General features: G+C 44.4%; 3 protein-coding genes across 3 annotated transcripts; 1 reads left to right on the forward strand and 2 right to left on the reverse strand.

The window, feature by feature from the left end:
* The first annotated feature begins 2,835 nt into the window (after positions 1-2,835).
* Positions 2,836-5,160, forward strand: LOC147978250 (uncharacterized). The gene is made up of 3 exons (XM_087546187.1): positions 2,836-3,465; positions 4,783-4,935; positions 5,017-5,160. Exons 1-3 carry the CDS (start codon positions 2,836-2,838, stop codon positions 5,158-5,160), a joined length of 927 nt encoding a protein of 308 aa, XP_087402313.1.
* Positions 5,161-5,180: 20 nt separating this feature from the next.
* On the reverse strand, positions 5,181-7,539 carry LOC125547806 (F-box protein KIB4-like). The gene has a single exon (XM_087546184.1). It carries the CDS (start codon positions 7,116-7,118, stop codon positions 5,733-5,735), a length of 1,386 nt encoding a protein of 461 aa, XP_087402310.1. The 5' UTR covers positions 7,119-7,539; the 3' UTR covers positions 5,181-5,732.
* A 7,866-nt stretch (positions 7,540-15,405) lies between these two features.
* On the reverse strand, positions 15,406-16,518 carry LOC147978251 (uncharacterized). The gene has a single exon (XM_087546185.1). It carries the CDS (start codon positions 16,516-16,518, stop codon positions 15,406-15,408), a length of 1,113 nt encoding a protein of 370 aa, XP_087402311.1.
* Positions 16,519-19,094: the final 2,576 nt, after the last annotated feature.

Consider the following 19,094-nt stretch of genomic DNA (forward strand, 5'->3'; position numbering starts at 1 on the left):
ATTTTTTGAAATTACTACGTTCCCCAACAATCATTTCCTTAGACCATGAGATTGTGCAACTCCCGGATACCGTAGGAATACTTTGGGTGTGCCAAACGTCACAACGTAACTGGGTGGCTATAAAGGTGCACTACGGGTATCTCCGAAAGCGTTTGTTGGGTTGGCACGAATCGAGACTAGGATTTGTCACTCCGTGTGACGGAGAGGTATCTCTGGGCCCACTCGGTAGGACATCATCATAATGTGCACAAATGTGATCAAGGAGTTGATCACGAGATGATGTGTTACGAAACGAGTAAAGAGACTTGCCGGTAACGAGATTGAACAAGGTATCGGGATACCGATGATCGAATCTCGGGCAAGTACAATACCGCAAGACAAAGGGAATTGCGTACGGGATTGATCGAATCCTCGACATCGTGGTTCATCCGATGAGATCATCGTGGAACATGTGGGAGCCAACATGGGTATCCAGATCCCGCTGTTGGTTATTGACCGGAGAACGTCACGGTCATGTCTGCATGCTTCCCGAACCCGTAGGGTCTACACACTTAAGGTTCGATGACACTAGGGTTATAAGGAATAAATATACGTGGTTACCGAATGTTGTTCGGAGTCCCGGATGAGATCCCGGACGTCACGAGGAGTTCCGGAATGGTCCGGAGGTAAAGATTTATATATGGGAAGTCATCATACGGTCACCGGAATAATTCGGGGGGATGCCGGTATTGTACCGGGACCACCGAAGGGGTTCCGGGGGTCCACCGGGAGGGTCCACCTGCCCCGGAGGACCCTATGGGCTGTATGTGGAGAGGGACTAGCCCCTTAGTGGGCTGGGCGCCTCCCCCCCTAAGGCCCATGCGCCTAGGGTTTGGGGAACCCTAAAGGGGGGGCGCCCCCTTGCCTTGGGTGGCAAGGCAACCCCCCTTGGCCGCCGCCCCCTCCTCAGATGGGATCTGAGGGGGCCGTCCCCCTCTCCCTTGCCCCTATATATATGTGGGGGGTGGGAGGGCAGCCGCACCAATGTTCTGGCGCAGCCCTCCCCCTCTCCCAAGTCCTTCTCCTCTCCCGTGGTGCTTGGCGAAGCCCTACAGGATTGCCACGCTCCTCCACCACCACCACGCCGTTGTGCTGCTGCTGGATGGAGTCTTCCTCAACCTCTCCCTCTCTCCTTGCTGAATCAAGGCTTGGGAGACGTCACCGAGCTGTACGTGTGTTGAACACGGAGGTGCCGTCCGTTCGGCACTAGGATCATTGGTGATTTGGATCACGACGAGTACGACTCCATCAACCCCGTTCACTTGAACGCTTCCGCTTAGCGATCTACAAGGGTATGTAGATGCACTCTCCTTCCCTCGTTGCTAGATTACTCCATAGATTGATCTTGGTGATGCGTAGAAAATTTTGAATTTATGCTACGTTCCCCAACAGATCCTTCGCACCTCCATGGCCCAAACAAAGGCCATCGAAGGTGGGGCGGAACGGCGGCGGAGCTGACGGTCAGAATCTTTCCGTACATACCTAAATACTTTGTTTTGGTGCCATTTTAGAAGAAGAAAGTTTTATTTTATCTGTAGAAGAAGGAAAGTTGAACATAGGCGTGGTAGTGTTGTTTATAAAAAAATTGTATGATTTTTTATCTATATTACATCTTTTTTAAATAGAACATGGACAGTTTCTTTTACATATATGCCGGCTCGGTCTCTCGCAGGTGCTCATAGGGGTAGGGTGTGAGTGCGTGGGTTCATAAGGGTGCGATTTAAAAAAACTTTAATTTGGTACAATTTTAGAACGAGAAACCTTGAGCTGAGGCGCCGCAGTGTTGTTTACGAAACAAATTGTATGAATTTTTTTATCTATGTTACAATTTGTTTAAAGAACATGGGCAATTTCTTTTACATACGTGAACATTTACATGAGGATATAGTTTAAAAAACTTTGTTTGATGTAGAGCATCTTTATGTACCAAAGTAAAAAACTGAAGTTACGCAACCATTTTTAGTTGAGAAACGTGACCATTTTTATTTGAAATAATTCTATGGTGTAAAGATATTCAAAGGAAGTTTTTCTGTTCAAACATGTTTTTGAAATTAAAAATTAAAATACTGATGGGGCTTATGTAACCATGAATGTTTTAATCAATCAATAAAGCTTAGAGGGTTCTCTAAAGAATCTATTGGTGACATTATTTGCATATCTGACTATACTTTGGTACCACTTTAAAAGAAGAAAAGTTGAACTGAGGAGTGGCAGTGTCGTTAATCAAACAAATTCATATGAAGTATTTTATCTATATTAAAAATAGTAATGGAAAGTGTCTTTTACATACTGTTCAAAAAAACTGTTGTTAGATGCAGAGCATTTTTATGTACCAAAATAAGAATTTGAATTTATTCAACCATTTTTAGTTGAGAAGCACGTCCTTTATTTATTTGAAATAAATTTATAGTGTAAAACATATTTTAAAGGAATATTTTTCCCACCCATACAAATTTCAGGTGTTGGTATAAAAAAATAAACCAATTTATAAAAATATTAATTTACACAAGAAATAGATTGTAACGGGCCGGCCTTTGCCCCCTTCGCCCCCAATAAAACAGAGTCGCCCACTCCCCTCCGTCTTCTTCCCCCCAAAACAGAGTCCCGCGAGCTCTCTCCCCGCCGGCTTCCTCCTCCTCAAGCTTGCACCACCGAAGCTAGCGTCTCGCCGCCGTCCACCACCACTACCGCTGAACCGCCCCTCTCTCCGTGCTCTCTCCTCCCGCTCCACCTCGCCGTACGGGCGAAGACAAAAGACAACCAAGAAGCCAAGAAACGCTTCCTGGAGGCCCTCCAATGGAGCAGGGCGCCGGGAAGAAGCGCGGCAAGGCGAATGTGTACGCTCTGGAGCTCCCTGGCGCGCCGACTGGGGCCGAGGTGGCCGTGCTGCAGCTCCCGGGCGCGCCACCACCGCCGACCCAGCCCGAGGTCGACACGACGCGGCGGCTCCATGGAGACGTCGCGCCATCTCAGGCGACCGCGTTGCAGCTCGCAGGCGCGCCAGCCCAGCCGCCTCAGGCCGAGGTGTCTCCTCGCCGGCTTGCGATCGTCCCCGCCCCCGCTCACGTGCCGCCTCAGGCCGACGCGTCCTGGCTCAGGAGCTTGCTGGAGGCCCTCCGACTCCGGTTTCCGGGGCCGGTTGTGGCGAGGATCTTCGAGGCCTTCCAGGGCGCGTGGGCGTCCGTGCACGGGTGGTGGAGCGGGCCGCCGCTCGCTGTCGCTGCGCCGGAGTTGAAGGAGAAGAAGAAGAAGAACAGCAAGAAGAACAAGAAGCCTGTCCTCCCCGCTGTACGGCGTCATAAGGCATTCTTGTTCACGAAGACGAAGAACGATGATCGGCAGACGAAGAAGGATGATCAGCAGACGAAGAAGGAAGATCGGCAGACCAACAAGGATGATCGGCAGACGAAGAAGGATGTGCCAGTGGTATGAATTATTCCTCTCGTTCCCCAAAATCTCTTTAGCCATGGCCTTTGTTGGTATTCTACAGTACCCAAATTGTTCAGATTTTAGAGAATTATCTCCTTCTCTACAACTTTGCCCTTGACTTCAGAAAATTGAAATCGAACATAAAATTCAGTGATAGTTTCAGAGCATCCAAAGTCAAAAACCATAAAATGGACTTTGCTGGAATTCGTTGATAGTTACATGAGAACTGAATTTATGTTAATTAGTTAAAATTTATAGCATTATGCAAAGAATCTTTTCTGGAGTTGCAGCAGCTCTCTTCTGATGAAGGGCAGCAAAAAACTTTACATTCAGTTAAAATCCAAGATGTTCTTCTGTGAATTTTGCAATTACAAGAGGATTGTATCCACTGGATTAACTTATGTTCAGACCCCTGCCTTTTGCAACAGAAAATTGAAAAAGTATATACAATCCTTGTAGTCAAAGTTTTACCCTTGAGTCTGATATCCCAAGAAATGAGAAAAGTGAACTGATTTCTTTCCCTCGTAATCAGTTGATCAGTGATAGTTCATGTTAATCAGTTAACAAAATTCAGATTGAATTATTTGCTGTTTATCTTTCTGATGAAGTGCGAAAAGAACTGCCTCGGTTGTGATGATCAGGAATTATTTGCTGTTTACCTTACTATGTGCCCAGAACCATTTTACCTGAATGATATAGTTTCAGAATACAAAACTGAAAAGAAATGACAAACTGAACACAAAATTCAGTTATAGTTTCCGAACACAAAACTGAGTCACAAACCATAAAATGGACTCTGTTGGAATTCATGGATAGTTGCATGAGAACTGAATTTATGTTAATTAGTCAGAAGTCATAGCATTATGCAAAGAAACTTTGCTGGAATTGCAGCAGCTCTCTTCTGATGAAGGGCAGCAAAAACTTTACCTTCCATTCATTTTGTTCCATTGCTTCATTTTTTTACCGGTCAGGAAGAATTGACAGAATGATACCATTGTTTGCTATGCTTGGATACACTAGTGTTTGTGTTTTCCATCTTAATCCTCTCCATTCCATGTACTGCTGAATATTCATTTTGTAGCTCGTAATTGTCAAGCATCACTTTCTTTAGTGACTCTTTCAATACATCACATCTTATAATGCATCTTATCTGAAATAAAAAGATATGCATTGTTTTATCATTCCATCCATATCTGCACAAATGGTAGCCAGAATTGGTTCATTTGTACACAAGTTGTATCATTTACTACTCCAAATTTGCTTTATTTGCTAATGCACTTCTGTTTTTTAATCTTGTATCTCGCCTATGTTCAGATTATCGATGGAGAGACCGTCCCCGCTGAGATTGTGGAGGGATATAAGAGGTACTGCAGAATAGCTAGATCCTCTCCGGCGACAACAACAGTGTGTCACCTATGCATTTTTGAGGTGGAGCTTCACCCAAATGGGATTGTGCGCACCTCTGATGTGAGAAATTGAACTAGCATCGTTCTACTCCTTACACGGCTCTCCATTTGATTTTGAGCTAACTTTCGTTTGCTTTTGTAGATGATCGCGCATTACAGCAAGCATCCTTCAGTAGCTGTTCGCTGTGGCAGGTTTGGCTGTGCTGCGAAAGTTCCTCCAGGCCGCGACCTACGTGAGCACACCTACTTCTGCCACGACCTGCCTGCTGATTGGTGGTTACCATAGACCTGGTGGTACTAGGAAACAAAATGTTGGTAGCATAAAAGATATGACTTGCTGTATAAACTTGTAAATCGTGTGGGTTTATATGCTTATGGTTCTCAAACTACAACCAGATCCTTGTGGTTCATTCATGAACGACAGTGGAAAATATTAAACGGGAACAATATTTCCTTTTGTGCAATGATACAACGGAGAGCTCTTATATTTTATTTCCATTGTTGTAGGAAACAACACTGTTATAATGCTATAACAACACCAAACTATAATAAATTATGAACAAAATATGTACAGTATTTGAGCAAACTATTACAAACTATTTGGAACATAAAAACTGTCACATTGTTGTAACTACAAGATGATTCCATCTTCTCCATGATTTTCTGAAAACACCCGCATATATTATCTCTGATTACCACACCAGCAGCGTCATCAAAAGACTGAGCAGAAAAGGATGTTGATGTTGAGCACTCCCTCGACCCGCCATTTTTGCAGCACAGACAAGACCTCTCTCGAGACTCGAGTAGTGCCGCCTTGCTGCACTGCACGTATGTTAATTGAGACTGTAGCAGTTCACTTCAGAGTTGTTGGCTCATTGAGCCCATCGCGTTGATCTTTCTAAGATCAGGAGTAATCCACATTGGAGCCGGACAGTTGGACCAAAGCTGAGGAGACACAAGTTCTTCCCTGCTCTTATCATTCAATTTAAGAATTCCCACATCACGATGATTATTCTTATATCCCACTGTCCACAGAAAATTATCGTCCGTAAAATAGGAATGATTTGCCTTGAGAGCAGGATACTCATCAGCACTGAGGCATAGTGATAGGTTATGACCAAGAAATAACACATGGTCACGCAAGCAATTGGTTAGCTCAATTTTATTCCAAAGAGCATCAATCTCGCATATTTTAGTTTCTGTAGTCTTCCAGTACTCATATTCTAAATCATGGTCATGAACTATTCTAAACACAAGTAGCAGACTGCCCCATGGAGCTTGAACGATATACCTGCTATCACAATCATAATGCTCAGGTGCCCTTATAATCGTCTTTACAGTGACCACAGGGCCACTAAGATCGAACACGTGGATTTCTCCTTTTGTATTCACTGCATACAATATGCCATCCTTGTACATGCAGTCCTCATGAAGATAATGAGGCGGTAGCCAGGTCCACTTATCATCCCCTGCCTTTGCAAATGAGAGCTGAGCTTGTGGGTTGTGGATGAGCACCACAATGTAGCTTCCTGTGGATGTATCAGGAAATACAAACGCCTTCCACTGGAGTCTATCCCTCAGCTCGGCAAGAGCAAGGATGAATGGCGGATTATAACTGCTGTACGATCCAGTGTGCCCTGATATCTCATACTTGCAGACATCACCATACTCATCAAATATGGGCTTCAGATGCTCAATGGTGGACACTGAAGGAAGAGCAATCTGTTCACATGTGATTGGATTCAGAAGGTGCATCTCAGATCTCTCGTCGACGGTAACAAGCCAGCCATGCGAGGACCCAATCAAATACCTGCTGCGGATAGCTGGCTGCGGCAGAGTTAACTTGTAGGACCTCTTCTCGGCGAGGCTGTAGAGGGACAAAACATCATCAGGATCAGATTCAGAGGTGTAGACCAGGCAAGGCGTCTGGCCCTGCTTGTACTTCCCAAGGGTGCGTAGCTCGGCGTATGCGGAGTGCCAGGATGAACAGACCGAGCCAGCGCGCACGAGGTCGGGGATCTCGAGAGCGGCAAAGATAACCATCAAGATGTCCTGCGGCAGCTCCGGCAATGTGGCCGCCATCTTGGTCTCTGACAGTGCCACATGAACATGTTGGTCTCTGAAGAATTTCCTGATTGAGCTGGGAGGGAAGCCTAGCAGCAGCCTGGGCAAAGATCTGAAGATTCTGCCGTACATAGCTAGGTCTTGCAATCTCATTATCCTTGCTAAGCTACAGGTCTCCATTGGAACAGAGCAGAGCCTCTCTGTTGGGCAGGAAAACTGCAATCTTGGTTAGAGCAGAGCCTCTATGTTGGGCAGATCCGGGCTATACTTATAGATCGCCGTCCAAGGCATCACCCCCACTCCGAGTAGATGAAGCAAATCCGAATCCAGACTGGAACACTGAAAATATTCGGACCTTTTGTTGATTGGCGAAAGAATTCCGAGTCCCGCTCTGCTTTACTTGTACGAACTCTGGATTCCCAGCAAGAGCAGAAGACAGATTACTAACCGGAGGCCGGCGAGATGCTGGGACGAAGAAGAGCAGAGCCTTGGCGCCACTCGCGCCGGAGTGCTGCGTAGTTGCGGCGCCGCCCGTGGTCCGGTTGGTGTCGCCGGTGGGGCCGCAGACAGAAAGTAACCAGCCGGGCCACGCCAGACCACAAAGGCTTCGCAAGCCCAGCTCCAGAGTGCCCGGGCGCAACTGGGTCCAGTGAAGCCCAAGTCCACTCCGCTACTTAAGCCAACTCCACCTACCGTCTCGGCGTCCAGAGGATAAAAAAAAAACCCTACGGTGTACTGGCCAGAACGTAACTTTTTCCCTCTCGTTAGGGTTCCTCTCCTCTCGGTGGCGATCTAAACCGACGTAGAGATTCTTTTCCCTCCCCGATCCAATCCAGTGATCTCCCTCTTCTCGGATCGACTAAGGGGCAGTCCTGGCACTGCTACCCAATCTTGGTCGTGGGGTTTACCGCCTGGAGCTACGAACAAAGCATGATCATGATAAGAAAAAAAATGCATTTTTCTCTGTAAATTAATAATACCTCTATAAGACGTTCTATCAGTTCAAATTGAACTCACAAAATGTCATATATTTATGAATAAACCCAGTAAAGAAGCTGTCCATGCTGAATTGGTGACTGTCCATCCTGCTTCCTGGAAGACTGTGGTTCTAGTGTAGAGTGTGGATATACCTTCAGACAACAAACCTAGTATCTCCAGTTTAGGAGCCTGCGTCACCTGGATGGCCTCCAGACCAGAGTGTGGACAAATTGCTAGCAATCTCTCAAGGCAAGGGGCATCCTCAATGACCAGTTCCTCGAAGCATTGTTCGTAATGAGAAAGCAGCTTTTTTTAAGGGTATCACCAAGTTTTATTACTCAAACTCCATATAGAGAGGAATACAAAAGGGGTCATGTGGTTGCATCAAGCAAACATGTCTTCCCTGATCAAGGGAATTCGAAAACTTGGCTAACCTATCAACATCTATATTTGAAGCACGTCCTTCAAAAGTAAAGGTACAATTAAACATTACCACTCTCTTCTTAATTTCACTAATGATAGTACCATAGCCGCCTTTGCTTCCCCGTTTGTAAGGGCATTTTTATCCCTTAGTTGTTTTGGTGATTAATGACAATATTTTGGCAGACTAATCGTGTGCATTGAGTATTTCAGATATATCATGACTAGGCATAAGACGATTTGGTGCCCCTCGAAGACTATTGAACACGACGTTTCCCTACGTTTCTTTTTGGTGGATTTGAGTCGTAGGGAAGCCGTACTATTAAGAGGGGTCTGCTTTGGTAAGGTTTGGGTGGAATCATCACGTACACGTACACTCCATTTGCACCACCTTTCCTTTGGCACTTTGGAGCATCGTCCGTCTTTTCTTGTCTATGCAAAATGTCGTGATTGTTGCTGAACTGGGGCATGCGGTCGTACTGCTCCTAGGAGCGGTAGTACCACAGGCCCTTGCGGTAGTACTGGCCTATGGCGCGGTAGTACCGCAAGTGCCCATGGTAGTACCGCTTCCTTGGAGCAGTAGTACTGTGGCCTCAGGCCAGGCGCTGCTGCTTTTGCAATAGTAGGGGCGGATGTAATTTTTTACATCCGCGCCCTACGCGGTAGTACCGCGCTAGGGGCGCGGTAGTACCGTGCGCTCTGGCCAGGCTCAGCAGCATGCGCAGCAATAGGGGCGGATGTAATTTTTTACATCCGTGCCCCACGCGGTAGTACCGCTCCTGGCTTACGGTACTAACGTGTCAGATTTTTGCATAGATCCCAACTCAGCGGAAGTTGCCATGGATGTATTTTTATACGTCCGTGCCTTCCCAAATCTAGTCTATCCCTGCCTTGCGGTAGTACCGCAAGGGGGAGCGGTAATACCGCGCCAGCGGTTCTACCGCCCTCTGCCTCATCGCTTCAGGGCTAGTTTAGATACTACTGCATGGGCGGTACTACCGCAGTGGCTTGCGGTAGTACCGTGTGCCCTTGCGGTAGTACCGCGTCCTGGCGCGGTAGTACCGTGCTTCGCAGGCTGAGTTGGTGGATAACGGTTGGATTTGTTCTTCCACTATATAAGGGGTGTCTTCTTCTCCGAGTTGACCACCTCTTCCATCCCTAAGCTCCATTGTTGCTCCAAGCTCCATTTTCGCCCGATCTCTCTCCCTAGCCAATCAAACTTGTTGATTTTCTAGGGATTGGTTGAGAAGGCCCCGATCTACACTTCCACCAAGAGAAATTTGACTCCCCCCACTAATCCCTTGCGGATCTTGTTACTCTTGGGTGTTTGAGCACCCTAGACGGTTGAGGTCACCGCGGAGCCATATTCCATTGTGGTGAAGCTTCGTGGTGTCGTTGGGAGCCTCCAATCACTAGTAGAAAAAGGGCCTATTATCCCGGTTCGTAAGGCCCATTTTGTCCCGGTTTTTGAACCGGGACTAAAGGGTCGTTACCAATGCCCTAGGCCTTTAGTGCTGGTTCTTACACAAACTGGGACAGATGGGCCTCCACGTGGCCGGTGCAGCGAGCCCAGGCAGGAGGGCCTTTAGTCCCGGTTGGTGGCACCAACCGGGACCAATAGGCATCCACGCGTCAGCAGCTGGCAGGAGTTGAGGTTTTTGTTTTTTTCCCGAAAGGGGGTGGTTTAGGGGGTAATTTAGGGTGTGTTAGCTAGCTAACAAAGAGAAGTGTCCTCTCTTATTTCCGTGCTTGGTTTACCAACGCTACTGCTATGCCTAAACATGGCTTAGATTAAAGTGAAGGCAACATGTGGTGCATGTCGAAAGTAATACTAATCCTAACTTGATCAAGTTTGGATTAGTACTACTTTTGACATGCACCACATGCTTGTTGCCTTAACTTCAATCCAATCCATATTCATTTCACCCATTGATATATAATAACTCTTCATGTCCGCATCATGCATCATCATACTAATAAGTCCTACTAATCATCATCATACAACTTCTACTCGTTATTAATAACAAGTCATACGATCATCATCCTCATAGTCATCGAACCAACCCTACTTAATTGTTCTAGGCACATGATCATGAGTATTAGGTAGGACATAAATACCCTCTTTAAGGTAAAATAGCATAAAACAATATAGACCCCGACTCTCCATTATGGAGAATGAAGATCATCCTGTCTCCAATTCTTGCGCTTCGCTTCCTTTTGCTTCCAAGAACCTCTTTACGACTGTCCATACATTTTTCATTCCTTGATTTTCATGTCTCCACTTCTTTTAGAAATACGGTATGGACAGTTGAGATTCGTAGGATGACCTGGACGTATGTTCAAAACATCAAGGCGACCACTCTGATACATCAGATGAGGCACACAATCATTCAGGATTTCCTGTTGAAAAACATATAGTAATAACTTCATAGTTAGCAATGTAGTTAAGTTTTAAAAGAATTTATGCAAAAGATGCACGAATGTCGTAATACTAAAAAAAATCTTACCATGGCATCTCCATGGATGTTACCGTAGTTCAACACATGCCCTAGTGGCACGTATTGACCATAATGTGGAGGAGTTTTACAATAGATATTGTAATTCTCAAGATAAGTACAAAATGCGACCAGATGATTTTCTCCTTATAAGTTAACTCAGAGCCATCTGTGTAGTAGGTTCTGTCTATCATGTTCCACACATTGTTTGAACAATCAAAATAAGCTGTTAATGGAAATAAGCTATCAACTATTTTGAAATGAACAATGTAAATTAGTTAATAACCATGTTTGAGAAACTCACATACCGGTAGAATTGGAGGCGTATCAACAAGGACCCAAATGTCCATATTGTCTTGGTCGATGTCAGGATCACCAAGACACATGGTGACAAGCATACCCTCATCAAAATCATACATCTTGCAAAATGCTTCCCAATTTTTGCAACCAAAATGGGTTACACTCTCAGAATTATATAGATTTACTTCAAAATCCATATCATGATGGGTCCTTAGGTGAATTTTCTTTGTTTCCATACTTTCATGGTCTTCAAAACCCATCCTCTCCAAGACATAGCGTCTTGCATGGCATGGGATAAGCTAGTCGAATTGTAAAAGATGAAAATTACACGTTGAAATAGTTGAAGTCGTGCTTAATTACGAAAAAATAACACTTGTCGTTGTTGCATACCATTTCAACATCGAAGGTCTCCTCCAGCTGAATGCTGAAGCACCGACCTTCGTCCAGGTGAGGCCTGTCGCACAGACCTCGGTCGTCGTGGCACTAGTCGCACTCCCCCAGGAGACTTTTGTCGTACGAGTACGACATTTCCTATGTTCATAATTCAAATATTAAACTTGTACAATTAAATATATGTACTAAAAAACCTAAATTAGATCATTATTATTCAACACGGGTTGACTATCGGTCTGTCGAGTATTTTCTTGAAAACTCTCAGCTCACGTGGTGTACATATTCGACCGTTGGTGATGGTAGCTCCTCCTTTCATCCCCGAGTGCATTACACCAAGTTGTCTAGCACACGGGAATGAAGGAGAAGCTACCCCCACAACAATAGTCGGGATTCTTCGTCCTCTCATATATGGTGGAGACTCGACAGACTTAAAGTCAACCTTAATTATCTTTCTAAAAAAGGACATATCGTCCTCTCATATATAGGGCTCATATTGACATGGAGATTTGGCTGGTCTCACCTCGAGGTCGGAGGGGGGGTCGGTGACGGGGACGATGGCGGGGATAATGGAGGGGCTCCTAGATTTCTGCAAAAACAAAAACCCTATAAGCTATCAACTAATCAAATGCATACACCTTGCATAGTGCTCTGCAATTTTAGAGTAGGAGTACTTTTCCAATTTGAGCATTCAATAAGCAAGACCAAATCGTAAAATAAAGTAGTATTCAAATTAGCATGCATTCAATTATAAGCAAAACTACATCATCTCTTGCGTCTGTACATCGTCGAATATTATCACTAATACACCTCGAATACTATCATACATATAGCATCGCTAATACAGCTAGAACCGTAGCGCCCAACGGGTATTGGCGCGGGCGGTGGACACCCAAAGAGAAGGAACCATCACATGATCACTGCAGTGAGATCCCTGAAGAACCTGCCAGGTATTGTCGAATCTGCCCTCCAACGCAACCATATAGCGATGGACGTGCTCGTCCTCCTCGCTGACACGGTGACGTACCACCTCCGCGGTGTCCGGAAGCCTCGGCACCATCACTAGCCCACGTGGCCGCCACCAAACAAGGATCTGGTCAATGACGGGCTGGCTCCTCACCAACCTACGCCCCCCGGAAGGTAGCACCTCCCAATACCAGCCCAGCGGAGCCCAGTCCCAGACATGACCCCTCTGATTAAGCCGGCCTCCTATATATAGGTATCGTCGACGTTGATGCGGGAATAATTGCTTGAACTAAAAAAATAAACTAGTTCTATTAATTTTCTTGCTAAAAATAAACTACTTATATATATATATAGTAAAATAAAGTAGTTTTCTTAAATCAACTAGTTCAACTACTACTAAGCACTTAATTACTATAAATAAAAATAAAGTAGTACTTACTAAAAATAAACTACTTCTATATATAGTAAAATAAAGTAGTTTTATTAAATCAACTAGTTCAACTACTAAGCACTTACTATAAATAAAATAAAGTAGTACTTACTAAAAATAAAGTACTTCTATATATAGTAAAATAAAGTAGTTTTATTAAATCAACTAGTTCAACTACTAATTAAGCACTTACTATAAATAAAATAAAGTTGTACTTACTAAAAATAAACTACTTCTATAGTGAAATAAAGTAGTTTTATTAAATCAACTAGTTCAACTACTAAGCACTTACTATAAATAAAATAAAGTAGTACTTACTAAAAATAAACTAGTTTAACTAGTTTTATTATTTATCGACCCCCCCCTCATGTCAAAATTATCAGGGAGGGGGTATATCGAGAACGACATACCCGATTAAAAATAAGAAGAGGAAGAAGAAGAAAAAAAGAGGAGAAGAAGAAAGGAATAGAGGAGAATATCGAAGAAAAAAAGGAGAAAAAAGAGGAGAAGAAGAAAGGAATAGAGGAGAAGAAGAACAAATAGGAGAGAAGAAGGAGAAGAAGAGGAGAGGAAGAAGAGGAAAAAAGAGGAAGAGGGGCAGCCTGGCGGCGGCGTCGAAGCGGGGAAGACGAACTGAATGAAAATTTTGACAAGTGTTGTATATATAGCCAGAGCTTTGGTCCCGGTTCGTGGTACCAACCGGGACCAATGCACCCCATTAGTCCCGGTTGGTGGCACCAACCGGGACCAAAGGTCTCTTTTCAGCAGCCCAAAGGGCGGGAAGCAGAGGCCTTTCGTCCCGGTTGGTGGCACCAACCGGGACTAAAGGGGGGGGGCATTGGTACCGGTTGGTGGCATGAACCGGTACCAATGCATACCTTTAGTCCCGGTTGGTGGCACCAACCGGGACTAAAGGCCTTGTGCTACCCGCGTCGTGGCACAAAACTTAAGTCCCACCTCGCTAGTTGAGGGAGCTCGAGAGTGGTTTATAAGCCCCACTCCCGCTGCCCTCTCGAGCTCCTCTCGAATGCAGGCTTTCGGGCCTAAACACACTGTATCTGCCTGTGGGCCTGCTGGGCCTTCTGCGGGCTTGAATCCTGGCCCAACTAGCTGGGTTTCTAGTTGTATTCAGGCCGTGGTGGCCCAGTAGGTGGCATTTTTCTTATTTTTTCCAGTTTTTTTGTTTTCTTTGTTGCTTTATTTTTTTATAGTTTATTTTATTTTGTTTCTACTTATTTATTTTATAAAAGTTTATTTTATTTCTACTTATTTATAAAAGTTTATTTTGTTTATACTTACTTATTTTATTTTATTTTTTGCTTTTTGTATTTATTTTATGAAAATTCTTTTTTGCTTTTAATGTTTTTCACAGAAAATACTTTGATAATTCTTTCTACTTATTTATAAAAGTTTATTTTGTTTCTACTTATATATTTTATTAAAGTTTATTTTATTTTATTTGGTTTCTACTTACATCATCAATTTTCAACCCTTTTTGACTTTATTTGTTATTTTTCATGCATTTACTGATTATTTTGAGCTATAAGACCCTGAAATTGAAAAGCATTTCAAATTAACTCTGAAAAGGTTGAAAGTTGGCATGGTATCATCATTTTACCCACATAGCATGTCCAAGAAAATTGATAGGGTTACCGAAAAAACTGGATGCACTTCATGTACAAAACGAACAATCTCTTTCGAAGTATCAGGATTTCATACAGAAACTCGTTTGTTACAAAGGAATTTCATTTTTAAAACTTATTTGAACTCCTAACTTTTTGTGTGTTCAAAATGCACCATTCAAAGCCACATCATCAATTTTCAACCCTTTCTGAATTCATTTGTTATTTTTTCATGCATTTACTTATTATTTTGAGCTATAAGACCATGAAATTGAAAAGCATTTCAAATGAACTTTGAAAAGGTTGAAAGTTGGCATGGTATATTAATTTCACCCACATAGAATGTGCAAGAAAGTTGAGAGGGTTACGGCAAAAACTGGATGCACTTCGTGTACAAAACAGACAATCTCTTTCGAAGTATCAGGATTTCATACGGAAACTCGTCTGTTACAAAGGGATTTAATTTTTTAAAACTTATTTCAACTCCTGACTTTTTGTGTGTTCAAAATGCACCATTCAAAGCACAATCATCAATTTTCAACCCTTTCTGACTTCATTTGTTATTCTTCATGCATTTACTAATTATTTTGAGCTATAAGACCCTGAAATTGAAAAGCATTTCAAACGAACTCTGAAAAGGTTGAAAGTTGGCATGGTATCATCATTTCACCCACATAGCATGTGCAAAAAAGTTGAGAGGGTTACAGCAAAAAACTAGATGCACTTCGTGTACAAAACGGACAATCTGTTTCGAGATATCAGGGTTTCATACGGAAACTCGTCTGTTACAATAGGCATTTCAAATGAACTATGAAAAGGTTGAAAGTTGGCGTGGTATCATCATAATAGTTGTGGAGAGAAAGCCTTCACTTTTTCTTCGCTTGTGTCCTTTGCTTATTGCGCCGTAACCATGGATAATCTTCATCGTTTATCAGGATGCTTGGGTCAGCCTTGACTTTGAAGGGAGGAATTTCATGAAACTTTTCATTATCTTCAGACATGTCTGTCTTGCCCTCCACTCCCATGATGTCCCTTTTTCCTGAAAGAACTATGTGGCGCTTTGGCTCATCGTATGATGTATTCGCTTCCTTATCTTTTCTTTTTCTCGGTTTGGTAGACATGTCCTTCACATAGATAACCTGTGCCACATCATTGGCTAGGACGAACGGTTCGTCAATGTACCCAAGATTGTTCAGATCCACTGTTGTCACTCCGTACTGTGGGTCTACCTGTACCCCGCCTCCTGACAGATTGACCCATTTGCACTTAAACAAAGGGACCTTAAAATCATGTCCGTAGTCAAGTTCCCATATGTCCACTATGTAACCATAATATGTGTCCTTTCCCCTCTTGGTTGCTGCATCAAAGCAGACACCGCTATTTTGGTTGGTGCTCTTTTGATCTTGGGCGATCATGTAAAATGTATTCCCATTTATCTTGTATCCTTTGTAAGTCAATACAGTCGAAGATGGTCCCCTGGACAACGAGTACAACTCATCACAAATAGTGTTGTCACCTCTGAGACATGTTTCCAACCAACTGCTGAAAGTCCTGATGTGTTCACATGTAATCCAGCCGTCGCACTGCTCCGGGTGCTTGGATCGCAGACTGTTCTTGTGTTCACCGACATATGGGGTCACCAAGGTAGAGTTCTGTAGAACTGTGTAGGGTGCTTGAGACCAAGAATATCTGTCCATGTATATTATTGAGTCCCCTCCAAGCGTGCCTTTTCCAGTCAGTCTCCCCTCATACCGCGATTTAGGGAGACCTATCTTCTTAAGGCCAGGAATGAAGTCAACACAAAACCCAATGACATCCTCTGTTTGATGGCCCATGAAGATGCTTCCTTCTGGCCTTGCGCGGTTACAGACATATTTCTTTAGGACTCCCATGAACCTCTCAAAGGGGTACATATTATGTATAAATACGGGGCCTAGAATGACAATCTCGTGAACTAGATGAACTAGGACGTGCGTCATGATATTGAAGAAGGATGGTGGGAACACCAGCTCGAAACTGACAAGACATTGCGCCACATCACTCCTTAGCCTTGGTACGATTTCTGGATCGATCACCTTCTAAGAGATTGCATTGAGGAATGCACATAGCTTCACAATGGCTAATCGGATGTTTTCCGGTAGAAGCCCCCTCAATGCAACCGGAAGCAGTTGCGTCATAATCACGTGGCAGTCATGAGACTTTAGGTTCTGGAACTTTTTCTCTGGCATATTTATTATTCCCTTTATATTCGACGAGAAGCCAGTCGGTCCCTTCATACTAAGCAGGCATTCAAAGAAGATTTCCTTCTCTTCTTTGGTAAGAGCGTAGCTAGCAGGACCTTCATACTGCTTTGGAGGCATGCCGTCTTTTTCGTGCAAATGTTGCAGGTCCTCCCATGCCTCAGCTGTATCTTTTGTCTTCCCATACACGCCCAAGAAGCCTAGCAGGTTCACGTAAAGGTTCTTCGTCACGTGCATCACGTCGATCGAAGAGCGGACCTCTAGGTCTTTCCAGTAGGGTAGGTCCCAAAATATAGATTTCTTCTTCCACATGGGTGCGCGTCCCTCAGCATCATTTGGAATAGCTAGTCCGCCGGGACCCTTTCCGAAGATTACGTGTAAATCATTGACCATAGCAAGTACGCGATCACTGGTACACATGGCGGGCTTCTTCCGGTGATCTGCCTTGCCTTTGAAATGCTTTCCTTTCTTTCGACATTAATGGTTGGTCGGAAGAAATCGACGATGGCCAGGTACACATTCTTCCTGCATTTGTCTAGGTATATACTTTCGGTGTCAGCTAAACAGTGTGTGCATGCGTGGTATCCCTTGTTTGTCTATCCTGAAAGATTACTGAGAGCGGGCCAATCGTTGATGGTTACAAACAGCAACGTGTGCAGGTTAAATTCCTCCTATTTGTGCTCATCCCACGTACGTACACCATTTCCATTCCACAGCTATAAATTTCTTCAACTAATGGCGTTAGGTACACATCAATGTCGTTGCCCGGTTGCTTAGGGCCTTGGAAGAGAACTGGCATCATAATGAACTTCCGCTTCATGTACATCCAAGGAGGAAGGTTATACATACATAGAGTCACGGGACAGGTGCTGTGATTGCTACTCTGCTCCCCGAAAGGATTAATGCCATCCGCGCTTAAACCAAACCATACGTTCCTTGGGTCACCTGCAAACTCAACCCAGTACTGTCTCTCGATTTTTCTCCACTGTGACCCGTCAGCGGGCGCTCTCAACTTCCCGTCTTTCTTACGGTCCTCACTATGCCATCGCATCAACTTGGCATGCTCTTTGTTTCCGAACAGTCGTTTCAACCGTGGTATTATAGGAGCATACCACATCACCTTCGCAGGAACCCTCTTCCCGCGGGGCTCGCCGTCAACATCACCAGGGTCATCTCCTCTGATCTTATACCGCAATGCACCGCATACCGGGCATGCGTTCAAATCCATGTACGCACCGCGGTAGAGGATGCAGTTATTAGGGCATGCATGTATCTTCTGCACATCCAATCCTAGAGGGCATACGACCTTCTTTGTTGTGTACATACTGTCGGACAATTCGTTATCCTTTGGAAGCTTCTTCTTCAATATTTTCAGTAGCTTCTCAAATCCTTTGTCAGGCACAACATTCTCTGCCTTCCACTGCAGCAATTCCAGTATGGTACCGAGCTTTGTGTTGCCATCTTCGCAATTGGGGTACAACCCTTTTTTGTGATCCTCTAACATGCGATCGAACTTCAGCTTCTCCTTTTGACTTTCGCATTGCGTCCTTGCGTCGACAATGACCCGGCGGAGATCCTAATCATTGGGCACATCGTCTGGTTCCTCTTGATCTTCAGCAGCTTCCCCCGTTGTAGCCTCATCAGGCACATCGTCTGGTTCCTCTCGATCTTCAGCAGCTTCCCCCGTTGCAGCATGACCGTATTCAGGGGGCACATTTTTGTCATCGTCCTCTTCTTCTTCGCCGTCTTCCATCATAACCCCTATTTCTCCGTGCCTCGTCCAAACATTATAGTGTGGCATGAAACCCTTGTAAAACAGGTGGGTGTGAAGGATTTTCCGGTCAGAGTAAGACTTCATATTCCCACATTTAGGGCATGGACAACACATAAAACCATTATGCTTGTTTTCCTCAGCCACTTCGACAAAATCATGCACGCCCTTAATGTACTCGGAGGTGTGTCTGTCATCGTACATCCATTGCCGGTTCATCTGCGTGCATTATATATAATTATGTGTGTCAAAAGTAAGAAAATTAGACAAGTATCTATGTAAAGTAAGAATTTTTTCTTTCAGAAAGAAGATAAGAACAAGAGGCTCACCACGGTGGTGCCGGCGACGAGATTGGCGCGGGCGATGGACGGCGGTTGAAGACGGGGACGGGTCGTGACGGACCGCTAATATAAACCTAGACAAATCTCAGGAAAAATGGAGCTCAGAGGTCGAGCTTCGAGAGGAGAAAGATTAACTAGTGTGGCTCGGGCATTTCATCGAACACCTCATGTGCATAGGAGGTGAGCTAGAGCACCCAATGCCC

The sequence above is a fragment of the Triticum urartu genome, chromosome 3A (assembly GCF_056163025.1).
Source record: "Triticum urartu cultivar PI428250 chromosome 3A, HENAU_Tu73, whole genome shotgun sequence".
Classification (NCBI taxonomy): Eukaryota; Viridiplantae; Streptophyta; class Magnoliopsida; order Poales; family Poaceae; genus Triticum; species Triticum urartu.

Excerpts from the sequence above, each read along its gene's own strand:
- LOC147978250 (XM_087546187.1), top strand. The coding sequence starts at position 2,836 with ATGGAGCAGGGCGCCGGGAAGAAGCGCGGCAAGGCGAATGTGTACGCT. Across the intron at positions 3,466-4,782 it reads CGAAGAAGGATGTGCCAGTG|ATTATCGATGGAGAGACCGT; the intron begins GTATGAATTATT and ends GCCTATGTTCAG. Across the intron at positions 4,936-5,016 it reads GGATTGTGCGCACCTCTGAT|ATGATCGCGCATTACAGCAA; the intron begins GTGAGAAATTGA and ends TTGCTTTTGTAG.
- LOC125547806 (XM_087546184.1), bottom strand. The coding sequence starts at position 7,118 with ATGGAGACCTGTAGCTTAGCAAGGATAATGAGATTGCAAGACCTAGCT.
- LOC147978251 (XM_087546185.1), bottom strand. The coding sequence starts at position 16,518 with ATGACGCACGTCCTAGTTCATCTAGTTCACGAGATTGTCATTCTAGGC.